At 39.8% G+C, this 17,018-nt stretch overlaps 2 protein-coding genes across 2 annotated transcripts in view; one reads left to right on the top strand and one right to left on the bottom strand.

The window, feature by feature from the left end:
- LOC134543058 (calpain-1 catalytic subunit-like) overlaps positions 1-17,018 on the bottom strand; it is a 177,480-nt gene that overhangs the window by 20,087 nt on the left and 140,375 nt on the right. The window contains exons 10-11 of the mRNA XM_063387780.1: positions 5,366-5,523; positions 3,319-3,388 (exon numbers count right to left, since the gene is read on the bottom strand). Of these exons, the coding sequence (XP_063243850.1) occupies positions 3,319-3,388; positions 5,366-5,523 (228 nt within the window). The remainder of the gene's footprint in view (positions 1-3,318; positions 3,389-5,365; positions 5,524-17,018) is intronic.
- Positions 11,901-15,617, top strand: LOC134542805 (uncharacterized). The gene is made up of 2 exons (XM_063387345.1): positions 11,901-12,070; positions 14,100-15,617. Exons 1-2 carry the CDS (start codon positions 12,016-12,018, stop codon positions 14,396-14,398), a joined length of 354 nt encoding a protein of 117 aa, XP_063243415.1. The 5' UTR covers positions 11,901-12,015; the 3' UTR covers positions 14,399-15,617.

The raw sequence follows: 17,018 nt of genomic DNA on the forward strand, positions 1-17,018 counted from the left end.
AGACTTCTCCATTCGACAGCTAAATTATTCAAATCAAATCCGCCTATTTGCGAAGCTAAAGTGCTTAAATCCTTAACTTCATTTCTCTCTGACTTTTCAAGTGCAACAGCTGGATCTACAAATTTCATTTCTCGAAAGAGTTCACTGTCCAAAGGCAGACGTTTTTTCATTTCATCTGTAGCACAAATGTAGAACTCAAGGCACTTCAGTCTGAACTGCTGGACACTCGAGGCACAGTCTTCCGGCAATGACTGCAAAAACTTCTCACACTCAGGTCCGAGATAGATAGACTCTAAGTTGAGAAAATTTGAAGGATGGTTCACATTTGTCTGTTTCAGCTGATTGAGACACTCAGCTTTCAAAACGTTTTGTGCAAAATTGTTTATCAGGGTGCTAGATGCTTCCAACAACTTGTGTATAAGTATTTTTCTTGACTGAAAAAGTGCATTGAAAGAATTAAAATAAGTCAAAACATACTTGAGAAAAAGCAAATATGCCTTGGTGTAGTGGTTCTGTAGTTATTAAAAATGAACTCTGCACTCTTAAGTTTATCTTCAACAATGGCAAGTTGGAAGTATTGATGCAAAGGTTCCCAGTTCTCTAGAAGACGAACAACACATTGATGCAATACCAACCATCTTGTACCAGATAATTTGAGCAACTTACGCTGTTCAGTGTTAAAAAACTCTTGAAACTCTCGCAAAATGGCACACCGCTTAGCACTTCCAGAAATATAACTGCACACACATCGCAATAATTCTTCGCATGACCGGGGAAGTTTCTCGCATGCTTTGCTGGCTATTATAGCCGATGTATGACAGATACAGTTAAGAACTATCAGACCTGGTGTTACAGTCTTTAATCTTGTAACAAAAGAGTTATGTGAACCGACCATGACAGGCGCATTGTCACATGCCAATCCAATTATATTCTTTAAAGGAACATCCTTTGCCTCAAGAGTGTTACAGAAAGCAATAAACAAATTATCAGCTGAGCAATCTGTAGCATCTAGCGAAACCAACTCAAGCAATTCAGTTTTCACTCGTCCATTAAGGGGTGAAAAGTACTTTACCAGGATACACATACATTTCTTGTCTGCGATGTCAGTAGTTTCATCAATCAAAACAGAAAAAGGTACAGTTTTAAGTGTCTCGACTGTCTTTTCTGTTTCTACTTGTGCAACAATGTTTTTTACTACTTGTGTGCATTTTGTGCGACCTAGTGTAATATCGGCAGCTATTTTCGAATCACTAAAGACTTCCTTAATCACTGGAATTAAATGCTCAACTACCTGGAATGCAACATTATGTTAAGCGAAAAAAGTTGCTAGTTTTATTTCTGCAGTCTTCACTTTGTCAACATGCACCTTGTTTTCATCTTTTTTTGCAAAACAGCTCAAAATGCTTTGGTTAATTCATATTTGTTTAACATTTTTGACATGCTTACCTGTAACTGCATGTTTTTCCAATTCACTTTTGCCACAAGAAACAGCCACATTACAAGCTCGGCAAAATGCTTTATTCTTGTCGCTATCAACAGGCTGCAACCAACCTCGAAATTTTTCTTCTTGCAGCCACGAGTTCTGAAATGTTTTGGCAGATGTGACACGTTTTTTAACATGTATTTCACTATCGTCTTCATTGTTACCTGATGAAAGTTTTTGTTTCTTTGTGTGAAAAACACTCTCGTCACTTACATCACACATACTGTACAAACTACCAATTATTTACGTTTTACGTTTTACGACATGTAGCACGATTTTAAAACCTACGCAACTTAATAATACGAAAAATGCCACCAACCTTTATCTATGAAAAATGCTCTACCAGTTGGCAGTCTTACAAATGTCACAGATAAAAAAAAACTTTTGCCCATAGAGCATATAATGGGAAGAACGAAAACTTCATAGCACTAAAGCAGAAATCGCCTACAAATGAAACAAGTCAATAGAATTGTTTGCTTTGATTTATTTGATATTTAACTCGCCTTTAAAATATTATTTATAAGATAAAATTTGTCAAGATGTTGTCTTTACAGTTTTTCCCACATTTGAGGCATTTTAGTGCTAATATTCCCTTTTTCCTTTTTTCAAATTTTTGAGCCCAAAATTCCCATGAAATGGGAAAAATCCCACGAGTTGGCAACACTGCGTCCATCAAGAGTATTTCACCAGATAAGTGCTGCCAACAGTCCGTATTTTTTTCTCTCTCTCGGGAGTTGTAAATAGATGTTGTTTGCTTTTTTACGTCGTTTTTTATGTAAGTATTGTATTAGCAATTCCCAGAAAAAAATTCAGAGTCGTGAATAAATTGATAGACACGAGTTTTGAGTATCACAAGTTGTTATATAAAGCATCTGAACGACCTGATACAAGCACCACACAGGAGAAGCCTAAGATGTCCATCAAGTTTTGTCCCTGCCCGAACACGCCCGAATATTCACCTTCGGCCAACCTCGGGATTTGTTTTATTTCTGTGCAGGAAACATGAATTCAAATATTAAAAGTGGTCGGTAGCTACATTAAAACACTTTAAAACACTATGGACGGTTAGTTAGGTTAGTATAGCTACATTAAAATAAACAGAGAAATATAAATATATATAAATAAACCGGAGGTTGGCCGAAGGTGAACATTCGGGCGTGTTCGGGCAGGGACAGAACTTGATGTACATCTTAGGCTTCCCAGCACCACAGGGCCTGTGTTCTGGTGACAATTGACTGCCGCGGCAAAAAAAAAAAAAAAACAATAGATGCAATCCGTCCAAAAGTTAGAGACTATGCCCAACTTTTTTGACGGACGGATAGGATTTTTCGGGCCATCCGATTGGCTGCAGGATGGAGGCGTCGGGCCAGTGTAACTCCGCCTTTAGCTTCTGGAGGAGCTGAGTTCGCTCAAGGGTCGCGTGTTTCTGTGAGTGTCCGGACCTCGGACGAGAATCAAGCGTTATTTGAAAACCTGTCTACGGTCAGGTACACGATTAGCTGCTGCCTTCTGGCCACGGTTTGAGAAGGTAGCCTTCTTTTCACAGACGAGAGAGCCAAAACCCGAAGTTCCCCGAAGTTCATGCTTTTTTTCCGTATCTTTAATGTAGCTACCCTAACCAAATCAACCGTCCACAATGTTTTAAAGTATTTATAATGTAGCTAACCTAACCTAATTGGCCATTAGTATCCTTTTATCAACACCGCCATATTTATTTACAATGAACAAAAAAAAACCTGAAGATACACGATCGGACATTTGGCTCTCTCGTCTGTGAAAAGAAGGCTTCCCGTTTGAGAAGCAGCACGCAGCTCAGGGAGGAACTAACGACTCACAATGGCGGCGGCCTCTTCGAAGAACTCCGACGTGACGTTGCGGAACACCATGTTGTCGTCGTTCACCTCCCTGCGAGCAGAGGAGTCTGCGGTGAGACACGCCCCGAGTGTGGGTGCTTTTTGCAGCTTGTATATTGTACACAGGGTCACAACAACTAAATTTACAAAAGGGGGGCAATATACCTTTTTATAAAGAATCATCGATCCCCCCTATTGAAGCGGGGGGTCCGGGGGTCCTCCCCCGGGAAAATTTGTATTTCAAGGTGGAAAATGGTGCTATTTAAGCAGTTTTATTATCTAAAAATTGATTACACAGCACTTTCTTTGCCCCCGTTTGCCCCCACTTCAAGGTTTCAGAGGGGGGGGGGCAAAATACCCTTGCCCCCCCTGTTGTTGCGCCCCTGGAAGGGGGGGAAACTGTCGGTTAAATTAGGATAGCTCTTAGGCCCGTTCTACAATGGCATGGAAAAAGGGAGACGGATCCACCCGAAACATTTCACTATCGTGTCTGCTTGCGTCCACAATGCACAATGCATGGCAATTAATGAGATCGCATTTCGAAAATTCCAATCTATTTTAATTAAATATTAGTTTAAATAAATAAACAAAATATTACATATATAATAAAAATAAACGACAAAGTAACAATGGAACACTGGATAAGCTTGTACCTGAAACCATTTTTAACGTGTTTAGAACATAAACGAACATAGCTACCACCGCTTCTATTGGTCGCATGGTAGCAACGTAAACGGAAGAGCTCAGCATTGCCGAGCTGATCCGTACGGGTCCGTCTCCGTTTCCGTATCATTGTGGAACGGGCCTTAAGGTTGAGTTAATAAACAACGCAAGAACATCACAGTCGAATATAAAGCACGTAAGTTGCAAGACGAGTCCAATCCTAATGCTCAAAATCATAAATCCGTATAAAATAAATTTCTATCCTGTACTTCTTTTGATAATTAATTTTAATCATGAAAACAAAAGAATTTGTCAATGATTTTATTTTGAAGTGTTAAATTATTTCACCGTGTGAAAGTTTATCAAGTGCAAACATGGTGTAACATCGTTAGCTTCTATGCACATCTGTACATTTAAAAGTTTTAGTAACACTTCTTAGTCCGGTCAATCAAGACATCCGAAGATACATAAATTCACAAAAAGCTGAAAGTCTGTAAAAAAAATTGTTCAAAACATAATTATAAATAAAATTTAAAAAGTCCTCATCATCCGGTACCTGAAAAAAATTTTACTCGAGGTCAAAGGTAAAAAAAAAAAAAAAAAAAAAACGTTTATCGCGATTTTCAGCAAAACTGTAGTTTTTTTTCCCTTCATAAAATTAGCCCAGACAACAATTGTAGATCATGTAACTATCTATAAAGAGCCACCGTTTCTGAGATAAAACGTTTTAAAAAGTTGGAAAAGTAGTAATATGAGTAGGGACCAGAAAAATTCGCGGATTCAATGACCTCTAGGAAAGCCTCAATTATCCTCTGCACTTCTCAAGTAAACACGCGTGTTCATTGGTTACTAAATTGTGAGTCGTCTCCACTGGGTAGCTCGTGATTCGACGCTTCTTTGGTCGATAGTCTCTCATTGGCAGGGGCGCAACAACAGGGGGGGGGGGGGCAAGGGTATTTTGCCCCCCCCCCCCCCCCTTCTGGAACCTTGAAGTGGTGGGGAAAACGGGGGCAAAAAAGTGCTGTGTAATCAATTTTTAGATAATAAAACTGTTTAAATAGCAACATTTTCCACCTTGAAATACAAATTTTCCCGGGGGGGGGGGGGGGAGGGGAACCCCCAGACCCACCGCTTCAATAGGGGGGATCGATGATTCTTTATAAAAAAAGGTATATTGCCCTCCCTTTGGAAATTTAGTTGTTGCGCCCCTGCTCATTGGCCCAGAGAGCTCCAGTTAAACTGCGAGCCAATAGCAGAACCAGCAGAATTGTTCACATGTTTGAATTTCAGCCTATTACGAAATGAATCCGCGAATTTTTCCGGTCTCTAAAATAGCGGACCAACAGACTCGGCGACGGCCACGCACCAGATGTTGCTGTGCTCGTCCGTGAGCACTCGCAGCAGGAACTTGCCGTCGCAGTCGGGCGCCTGCGTCTGCGGCAGCACCACGTAGTCCCCTGGCGGCAGCGTGAAGAAGGTCGCCACCTCGCGCGCCACCGAGTGGTTCGTCACGTCCAGCGGCTTCTGCGCACCAGCGGGGAGACGCGGTTCCTCAAGTAGTTCTCGGCACATCCGCTAGATGGCAGCTTTCATCAATCACCAACATACGGGAATCCTTTTCACAGACGAGAGAGCCAAACAGCCGATCGTGCATCCTCGGTTTTTTTTATTCATTGTAAATAAATATGGCGGTGTTAATAAAAGGATTCTAATGGTCAATTAGGTTAGGTTAGCTACATTATAAAATATTTAAAACATTGTGGACGTTTGATTTGGTTAGGATAGCTACATAAACGATACGGAAAAAAAGCATGAACTTCGGGTTTTGACTCTCTCGTCTGTGAAAAAAAGGCTTCCCCTTTCATCATATATCACCAACATACATTTGAGAAGTAACGCGTCAACTACTACCAGGCAAACAAACCGTTAAAAAATAAGTTCTCTTTATTTAAGTTATACTGTAGCAGGGTTTAGAGATATCAAATACTGGCCCACATAATTAAAAACACATTTATTTTAAGTGAAGAATAGTGATAGAAATTGAATTAATAAACTTTTAAAGTGTATTTATTTAAGTGAGGTTATGTTCCATCATGGACAATGTAATTGCATTGCAGCCAACCAGCAAAACCCTCTAATCTCAGGCTTGAGTATTCAAAGGTAGGAGAATTTACGCCTTCGGCGCGGCTACAACCCAGACGCCAAGCACCTACAAACAACGAGCTTGAACCTTAAAATAAAAGTCAGCAATAAAGTTATTAATAACTTCTTACATTCTTAACATGCCATAAACACGTTAACACAAAAAAATAATTATCTATAATATTTTCACGTCTAAAAACAGGGGCGGCTCCAGAAAAACTTTTCAGGAGGGTCTGTCGTTCAAAGAAAGGTGCAGTTGCAAAAATTAAATTAAATAAGTCAGAGGTTTGCTTGAAATCATCACAAACTGATGTTCTTAAGTAATGAACCTTAAGAGTTTCATACAACTTCTGATGAAAGAAAAGTTTAAAACGTAATTTTAAGTATTCAACTTATAGATATACTCCCCCCTCCCTTTTTCCTCTCTTCTTGAATTGCGCTTGTTCTAAAGAAGAAAAAAAAGCCTTAATCAGTATTCCTAATAACTATTTAGTAAAAAAAAAAACTATGTCGCCGTCTAGGCTGTCTCTGAATGAGGATACATGAATGTTATGCCTGGCGAGCTCTCAGGAGTGTTCATGGTAGAGACCGGAAAAATTCGCGATTTCAATGACCTGTGGGATATACTGCATGATCCTCTATGCACGCGGGAAAATTACATTTGCTCATTGGCTACTGACACGTGACACCTGTTAACTGGGACGCTGGTGATTCGATACATCTTTTGTTAAAGGTTTTTCATTGGCCGAGTATCATTCAGATAAACTGTGGCCCAATCACTGATGCAGCAAAAGGGCAAGCGTTTTTTGATTCTAGACTATCACGAAATGAATCCGCGAATTTTTCCGGTCTCTAGTTCTTGGCCACGCGGCTGAAGACGGCAATATTAAATGAGAGCAGGATGGATGGTAAAACGGTGTGGATTTATTACGTAACAGTCGCTCTTTCGCGATGCTGCCACAGCATCCAGCCCGAAGCACGGCTTTTGTGTACTGACGTGAACACGGACAGTGTCGGTTATGACGAAGTTAGTACGAAGTTAGTGCGAAGTTAGTAGTTCAGCTTACCTCAAGTTCGTGACGGAATACACGGTGGACACTTTTTACACACGGCAGAGCACTTTCGGATGACACAACTCCAATTACCTAACATCACAGGCGCTGAAAAGAACACCGTGTACCGAATATACCGAAGAATGTGCGCGGGAAAACCGGACGTCTGCTGCGTCTCGCGGAGAATGGAGTTCAGCTCGTATGATCAACTTGATAAACTCCAGTTTTGTTTATATTTTAGTCATATCAGGTCAGATATCCTGAGAAAAATTTCTCTTTTGTTTCCTGTTTTTTTTTTTTGTAAAAATCATCTCTTATATAAATAAAATCATTTCTGGTAAGATACGTACAACAATTACACATGTTTAGATGTAGGTAAAGTATCTTTCAAGCACTTTCAGTACCCAGGTTTTGAATACTTGCATGCGAACCTGATGTGTCGGAATATTCAGGCAATAGTTCATACAAAGAATCAGAACTGCAGTTGTCAACTTCTGAACCAGAAAAAAAAAAAAAAGGATGACATACTTCCTGTTCATGACATTCGTCACTCTTGTGTAATCTTTACGCCATTTCCACCGCAGCAAAAGCCTGGTAATTCCCCTGGCAAGATCAGCATGTCTAAAGCCACTTCAAATGTAAAACATACGGCACATGACATTTAGCGGCAACCAATAGAACTACTTACGACGACCGGCGACGATGTTGCATATGACACTAAGCGTGTCGAAGGCTTCCACGTTCCCGTCACTCGCAAATTACAATACGTTAGGGGTCGTCCATTAATCACGTGATGTTTTATTAGCAAATTTTTAACCCCCCCTCCCCCCTAGTGATTTGTGGTGAGGTTTTAGACTTCACCCCCCCCCCCCCCAATAAATCACGTGTATTTTTTTGGTACAAAATATTTTTAAAAATTTCAGAATATTATCTTTAAATATAGGTATAATCTAATTTAATTCTGGAAAATTAAGCACAGTGATAAAAATGTCCAGACACACATTAAGGTTGCAGGTTTATTCTCACTGGCATAAAAATAATAAAGGAAAGGCTTATATGTGATTTACGCATGTATTCGGCGCCAAAATCACAGTCATACTGGCGGCTGGCAAGCCCAGCCGGGTGGTTCATGTTGCGGCGGGCGGGGATATTGTTGCCTGTCTACGGCGTCACTTTTCGGTTTAGTAGAAATCGGGCGAAAAAATAAATACACGTGATATCTCTCTACACCCCCCCCTCCCCCTTGTGATATTTCGCGATTTTTTCCGACCCCCCCCCCCCCCCTTTCGAGCCTCACGTGATTAATGGACGATCCCTTAGGAAGGCGTCCGCACATTTCGTCCGCGGGCGGAAGTCAAACAGTTCACAACTGCAGCTTCCAGCTCCGAGGATGGGCTCTGACGAGGCCCGTCGGACCACGAGGGCAGAGAAACTAAAACTCGCGAACGCGCGGTTGCGAAGGAAAGATCCAAGTTGGTATCTTAGTTTGTCCAACGTGGCGTGGTGGCGAGGTGCCTGGAAAATGGCGAGGAAGAGCTTCTCGCCAGCTCTCCCGATCTGCTCTGGTGTAGAGGAGGGGTGGTTGAAGAGAGCGGCTACCTCAGTTATGATGCCGGGGTTCGTCGTGAATGTTTTGACCGTGGTCGCCTTACTTTTGCCGTATATGGCTGAAGTTGCGTCACAGCCAGAGAAGCTGTGAAGGAGGAGTATGTTGTTGGCGAATGCAAGCTGCTGTAGCCTGTGGACTGAGTACACCCTTTGTTGGGACCTTACCTTAGCTTTTTGAAGCTGCGTCGAGGTTAAAGAGGAAAAAGACTGAGAACACTTGCGCTATGGCCGAGAAAGGCGGTGAATGCAAAGTGCGGAGAATCCCGTGGAGCGCGCTACACGTCTGGCTTCTGAGCCGACGAATTATTCAATTAATAATGAATGAGTAAAGACTGGAGAAATTCGCGATTTCGATTACCTCTAGGATGGACTCCACAACCCCCTACATTCTCAGGCAAATGGCACCTGCTCATTGGCTATTTGACTCGCGACACCTGTCGACTGGGACGCTTGCGATTCGATACTATTTTGGTTGAAGGTATTTCACTGTCTCAAAGTCCTTCAGATAAATTGTGAGTCAATCACAGAAGCAATATAAAGATACAGTTGTTTGGATTCTAGCATTACATGAAATGAACCCGCGAATTTTTCCGGTCTCTATGAATGAGTGATTTGGGGGGAATGAAAAGAGTATTTGTTGACAGATTTTGTATGGATATATCCTGCCAGTTATTTAAAGTGAATTTTAAATTAATTTAATGTTAAATCAGTTTTAAGACACGCGTTTAATTCGCAACATGAAAGCATTTCCAAATTTTGTACATAATAATTGTTATGCGGTGGCATTTAAAACAGATGTTTACAAAAAAAATTACATTCTAGTAGTCTGTCTTATTTTTGCTTCTCTTATTTGCATCCGCCCCCTTTTTCTCAATGCGTGGCTGTCCGTGTTCTAAGAAGTTCATGTACGATAACATATCTAGGTTAAACTTGAAATGATTGCTCAAGAATTATTTAGAGAATATTCAATGAATTCAGAAAAATCTCATTTTCCCGGAGATAAAATGTCAGAAAGGCTGATAACAACATCCTAAAAAGTTAAGCCAGCGATAACATCCATTATCACCCAATAATGAATGCGTCATAAGCCCGTTACTCTAGACTTCAAACTGCGGTTATTATTTTTTAACATTGCAGGATAATTTTATTTTATAATGTCTGAGAGTAACTGAGATGAAACCACGCTGAAATTAATTTTTGTATATTTTACAAGGAAAATCCTTGGAAACCCTGTTGCCAATGATATTTCTTGTAAAACTACAAGGCAGAGCTTTGTACCATGTGCGGTTTTGCAAGGCTCTGCCTTGTAGTTTTGCAAGAAATATCCTTGGCAACAGGGTTTCCAAGAATTTCCCTTGTAAAGTACAAAATTTTTTTAGAGTGCATTAAAAGAACATATTACATGTATGACCAGTCTTCACATTCAGATTCAAACATAAAACATAATAAAAAAAAATATTGCACTTTATTTTAGAAAATGCATACAAATTTAAAAAAAAAAGTGAATTTAAATATTTTGCATCAAAGCTTGTAATTATTAGATTACGTTCAGAGAATTTAGTCGTGATACTGATTTCGATACTTATTTTTCTTGTTTAACTATCAAAAATATTTCTAGATAGCGATTTTAATGTTTGAATTAAAGCTTGTGTCAGTCTTCAAGTATGTACTACTAGCTCGCTGTAGGAAAGGTTTTGATGGAGATTAAAAACTGACGAAAAATAGCTTCTACTGCGTCACTCCCCTCTCTGTCGCAAAGAGGGGAGGGGGGGAACCTAAGCTGCGCAGTAGAAGCTAGTTTTCGTCAGTTTTTAATCTCCATCAAAACCTTTCCTACAGCGAGCTAGTAGTACCTACCTACTATGTCCGTATTCGCATACATTCACAACATACATGTTTGAATGCAGTCAAACCTCTTACATTTGTTTAATACCATCTTTATAATAAGGTAGTAACTAGGTGTATTTTTTTTAAATTCAACTTAATTTAACATGCCAACAAATGCAAAAAAAAAAACAGAATCAACACTACTAACACTACTTATTTTTTTTTAAATACAAAATCAAACTTATCTTGTATCCATAATATTCAAATAAAAATATATATAAATAATAAAAAATATGTCATTTATTATAAAATTAAAATCGCTTTCTTAGATAGATTCATTAAAAATGACAAATAAATGAAATATTTTTTTTTCTAAAATTGATTTCATAACAGTCCGTTTCAAGTGACAAGCCAAATTTTAACTAACATTAGTTCAAATACATATTTATTTTTAGCTTCCTACCACTAGGTTCTTAAATATAAATAGTTAATTTCATACTCTTCCAAGAATAATCTTCTAGGCCTACGAGGAAAACACTGACTATGACGAATATCGCCCACCTGTGTATATTAAAATTACTTCTACAAAAGTATTTTGACGTAACGTCTAATAAATCGACGAACGCCGGCTGCACGCACGAAAAAGTGTCCCGTTAAGCACATTGTCTCGTTACGCTGTGTCCCGTTACGCACATTGTCCCGCTACGCTGTGTCCCGTTACGCTCATTGTACGCTTGCGCCGCATCTATCTCTCTTCCGCTCGATTGGAACAATCATCGATTTGACTTTTTCGAGGCACATTATACTTGAAACACTCCCATTGGTTTCCTACATTTCCTATCATCGTTCTATCCTTAACAGAATAACACAGATTGGAATAAGTTAAATAGCAAACATGTATAAAAGTTATAGTTAAAATAATATCTTCATTAAAGTAATAAACATATTTGAATTAATGAGTGCAAATAAAAGTGAATTTACCAATTAAATTGTAGATTTCATTTCACTCCTTCTTTGTATCCATACAAAATAGTGATAATTAAAAAAAGATTCAATTTTATTCATAAAATTATGCAATCATTTCATCAATGTTTTGTTATGACGTTGTCACTTTAAACTATCGTCCGTAAACCGACTTTACAGACAACCAATTTTTTTTAACAAGAATAACTGATTGCGGACACATTGCTTGATAAATCTCGTCAGGATTGACACATCACAGTCGCGCCTAAACCTTTATCATTTCTCTCGGAAGCGATAACGAAGCTTCGAGTGTTTTGCCGAACCAAAAGCACTCGACCGGGTGGTATAAGGTCGGTGCTTGAACGCAGACAAGTCAGTAGCTGCAGTTGTGTCGAGTAAGAAAACAACCGCCGAATTATCCACAATGGGAGTCAAAATCATTTTCCTGCTCTTAGCTGTAATTTTCATTGCGGCTTCAGGTAAGGAAACATGAAAATAAAAGTAGCTCTAAAAGAATAAATATATGCTAGCAGTGTTAAATTAATAGTTAAATAATTAAAACAAATATTTTAAAACTTATTCAGCCAAGAAAAAAAGATGCTAAATTATTCAATTAAATTTTAGAATAATATTATACACGTAAGTATATTTCGTTTTAAGTTCTTTCTCTTTAACAGTTTTTTTCTGTTGTGGACTAACATGTTTATACACTACTAGCTGACCCGGCGAACTTCGTACCGCCTTAGCGTAGCAATGATGCACTACTTTATTTTGTATAGCTGACCTATCTTAGGTATGAGTACCTATTCAATTTGAACTGGAATCTATAATATCCTCCATATAAAAATGAATCCATAATTCCCTGGTATCACTATAACTGAAAAGGACTTTACTAATTTCTTTAAATAAAAAACAAAATATATATTGTCAAAATAGTGTTTATTCCATAGGATTCAATAATTCCACTAATGTTTTTACAAATTGCTATTGAACAACTTGGCATTTTTAAGTAAACAATGAGCTCAATACCACGCGCGCTCTATAAATCAACTAATAGTCTCTGTACCCCTCACTGCTTCTCTCTACTCTAATGCTTTTTGATAAACTATATTTTTAGTTTTATCATGGATTTTCTAGGTTGATGCCACATACACTTAGCGACTGCCCTTGCGATTTATTTATTGACATTGCAAATGCAAGCCGCACTGGAAACTGTATACGCTTAAAGCTGAATGTCATAAGGTTACTTTAAAAATATTTATATTGTACAAAGTGTTGGGTTAGTTTGGAAATAATTTTATATATGGTGGTTCAGTATTCTTAAATTTTCTAATTTTCCGTTAAATTTTTTCTTTCATAAGAACCTTCTCGTGACAATAACAAACACAACAAAAAAAGAATTAGTGAAATCGGTTCAGTCATTTACGCGTGATGGCGTGACCAAGGGAAATAGGAATTCATTATTCTTAAATTTTCTAATTTTCCGCACAATTTTCTTAGTTTTTTCTTTCATAAGAACCTTCTCCTGACCATAGCAAACACAACAAAAAAAAAATTAGTGAAATCGGTCCAGCCGTTCACGCGTGATGCCGTGACCAAGGAAAACGGGTTTCATTTTTATATATATAGACTACACCTCACCAGTGCAACCCGCTGTTTTAATTGAGTTAATACAAAAATAAGGATTAAAAATAAATAATACTCACGGAATCGTTTCACAGTATGTAAGACAAATCGATGTTAGAATCAATGTAATATGGCACAATACTGTTAAGCAAAAGATTTTTGGAAAATCATAGTCGGCGAAACACACTTTGCTAAATCGCTTTTTTAATATTATGAGAGTAGCTTAATTTAAAAGGTATACAAATTGAAAAATACATCAAGTATGTATTAAACAATGTACTAATAAGCATGTTGTAGTACAATAGGTGCATGCAGCTTGCCGAGAAGACTGCACACCGGTTGATTACCTTTCCATGTAGAGGCAGAGGGTCAATTGATGAGCCTGGCCTTGTCACCCTTAAATCCCCCCTGTTCCTGGGCGCAGGGACATGAAACAGCTCCTGGTAGGCCATATTCCGGTGGGAACGTAAGAAATCTACAGGCTGCGTATTCTAGAAAGTGACTAGCAGTGTGCCGCAGTAAGCCCGCCCTCTTGGCCAGTCCAAGAAACTCGTGTGCGCTGATTTGTTGTGGCTGCCAACGCCGCAACACTCCCTCTCCCCACCCATGCCTCCTGCCTGGTAGAGGGGAGAGATGCCACGGCATTCCATCTCCCCACCCATGCCTCCTGCCTGGTGGAGGGGAGAGATGCCATGGCACTCCCTCTCCCCACCCATGCCTCCTGCCTGGTGGAGGGGAGAGATGCCACGGCACTCCCTCTCCCCACCCTCACCTTCTGGCTGGTGGAGGGGAGGGATGCTATGGTAGACCACGCCCTTGAAACCCTTCCCATGTCACGTCCCCTGTAGGCAGGCGTCTGACTCCTCGTCTCATGTGTTGCAGCCCAGCCGGTGGTGCCACGCGACTACACTGTGTGCAGCTCGCAGTGGGGGGACCACGTGCTCTACCAGGGCCTTGTAGAGAAGCCCTCCAAGCTGCTGCAGGTGGTGACTGACGACCTGGCCGTGTCCACCGGCAGCGCCATCATACACTGCATCACAGCCGTCAACTCCAAGGCCGGCAGCCCCGCGGCGGCCGTGAGCCTCGCCAGCGGGGGCACGGGCTACAACTACGTCACGCTGCACTTCACGTCGGACCGCAACCACGGCATCCACTACAACGTCACCATCTCCGGCCGCTAGCCGCTGACCGAGGAATATTTAGTCTGAGCTCCACGTAGTGCCCTATTTAATATCTACCATGCATAAATAGATAATATTCTTGGATCGAGTAAAAGCTAGAAGCGGTGGCTCCTAGGGACAATACGCCTCTGCACAGGGACGGATCCAGGGCCTGGCAATACTCATTTTCATTTTTGGTTTTCCGTGTTTGTCTAGCTTTATGTGAAAAATTATTAAAATTAATGGGGAAATGGAGTATTAAATTGTTGTTACTGTGTAATTCAAAGTTATGATCGATACATTTCGATTTCAATTCTGTTTCCATAATTTCATGCTAGGAAAATCTTTCAAAAATATATTTGCCTCATGAAATGACGCGATTTCACCAATTTCGACCATTATATTCATGAAACTTAACCATTTATAATTTATAGGGAAATAATATCAAAATTTCTTACGCTGATTTATCATCGAAAACTAAGTTACAAGTTGGTTTAAAAGCTATGTTTTAAAGAGTTTATTTTATCCAGTTTTCTCGCAGAACACTCCCTAACCCCACTATTCTCTAGGGCGCTATTCTATACCCCCAGGCCCCTAATAAAACCCCTCTCCAAAACATTAAGATACCGCCGAAGTAAGTGACACAGTGCTCGCAAAGTATAGAGCAGCCACTGCCTCATGGTCCGAGGGCCTAGCAAATCTCCCTAGCTGAAGGCCCATGCCACAGAGTACCGCACACCGCAACTAGTACTAAGTGATAACGCGAAAGTTTCACGCCAAATGTGTAGATGTTTGCTGAATCCATATTTATGAAGAACTTAAATTGTATGCATTGCCTATCTGTGGAGAATTTATTTTAAAGAAAGGCAAATATTTATAAAACTTTATTTGTTTTTTAAAGTAACCTTGAAATTACATTGTCAGTAAGTGAGATACCATGTTAAAATAATTTCCTTGCTGTTATTTATGCTTCCTTTGCTTTTTCAGGGTTTATTACTGCAATGCCATAGTTTCATATATCATTCTTATACCTGTGCTGAAGAGTGGGTCGTATTCAAGTCGGTCCAACTGATTTTCTCAATAAAGTAAAGTAAAAAAAAATATTTTATTTTATCTTTGTTTTTTTTTTTACTGTATACCAAACTGTAATGCTACACAATTATTTTTATAATCTAATTTTTAATACTTCAAAAATATTGCAGATACAAAGAAATAAATGTGTTACGAATCAGCTGACAAATCCTGGCAACCATTGGGGAAATGTTAGAATTCCGCTGGTAGTTAACCAGATTGGCAGTTTTACCTCCTGTTTCGAGCAATGGTGGTACGGAAGCAATCGCAGTTTCCAAGTTCCTGAATTCGCCACATCGGCTGGAGCGCTAGTCACGTCGCTCACAAGACTGCAACCGATGGTATTGTTGCTGTGATCATAGATACTTCGTGCGTGAACCAAAGACTGTGACTGCGATTTTTGAAGTTATATAGGTACTTCCTTAGGCGCATTATGAAAAAAAAAATATATATATATATATGAGTGATTTTTTTTACGATGCGTGCGCACCATCAAAGTAATTTTCACAGGATAAAAAATATCTACATACAAATAAAAATTATATATGTGTTTTTAAATCTAATATTCTAGTGATTGATATTAAAAATTGGTCCATAAAATTAAAAAAAAAAATTGTAAATATTAGTGATGGAAATTGTGTTTCTAAACTTTTTCAAGTGTATTTTCATGTTTATTTACACTAGTGAGGTTATGGTTTGACATCGTCCCGACCATGACCTCTAAGCCCGTGCTCCACACCGCTAGTACCAGATCCCGTTTTCGGAGCGCACCCCCAGCCCAGCGGGAATGAGTCAGTCGAGCGCCTCGGGTGTGACCCCACTAGACTCAAATATACTTCAGAGCACGAAACCCCGGGGGCTCGACCCCATAAAACAATTAAGGAACAAGACATTAGGACACAATTATTAATTCACAGGTATTAAACAAGTGCGTCGTAGCTACTATGTGCGAGCACCGCACGCACAGAGTAGACAAGGAACCTCATTACCAGTCATCGCGGCCACTGGCCTTAATTAAAGTGCCCGTGACAATGATCGGGTCAGATTAGGAGAAATCCAACTAAAACAGTTCACAGTGAGACAATATGTTAAAAAATTTACAGTCGCCAACTTGATGCCACAATTCAAATAATTAAATACTCTAAAACAGTTGTTAAGCCTTAAGCAACCAATTACCAGGTGCTACCTTTTAATTAAGCACCTGGAACGTGTCTTTAGCTTATAATAGAGCAAATTAAGTTGATATAAGTTTTTGGCACCGACTCACAAAGGAGGTGAAAGTTTCCCTCCCTTGCGAGGCGGCCATGTTCGGCAATCTCCAACCACTCCGCGCCGGGTCAAGACGTGTGTCCGTGAGCAGCCTTCACTTATGTTCCACCGATCGTTCACTCTGTACTTGATTTAATAACCAAACCTTTTTAATTCATTGCTGCTCACGTAGACTCGGCGTGTATTTCGCGGACCCGGGCTTATCTCGACCGTTTCCTTGGCGATTCCGCACTGTGTCGCGGACCACGTAATTTACGGCACTGGCCGACTCCAACCAACTCGTTTTCATTAAAGATCGCCG

The sequence above is a fragment of the Bacillus rossius genome, assembly GCF_032445375.1.
Source record: "Bacillus rossius redtenbacheri isolate Brsri chromosome 9 unlocalized genomic scaffold, Brsri_v3 Brsri_v3_scf9_2, whole genome shotgun sequence".
Lineage (NCBI taxonomy): Eukaryota > Metazoa > Arthropoda > Insecta > Phasmatodea > Bacillidae > Bacillus > Bacillus rossius.

Coding starts and splice junctions, on each gene's coding strand:
- LOC134542805 (XM_063387345.1), top strand. CDS start 12,016: ATGGGAGTCAAAATCATTTTCCTGCTCTTAGCTGTAATTTTCATTGCG. Junction 12,071..14,099: donor AATTTTCATTGCGGCTTCAG/GTAAGGAAACAT, acceptor CATGTGTTGCAG/CCCAGCCGGTGGTGCCACGC.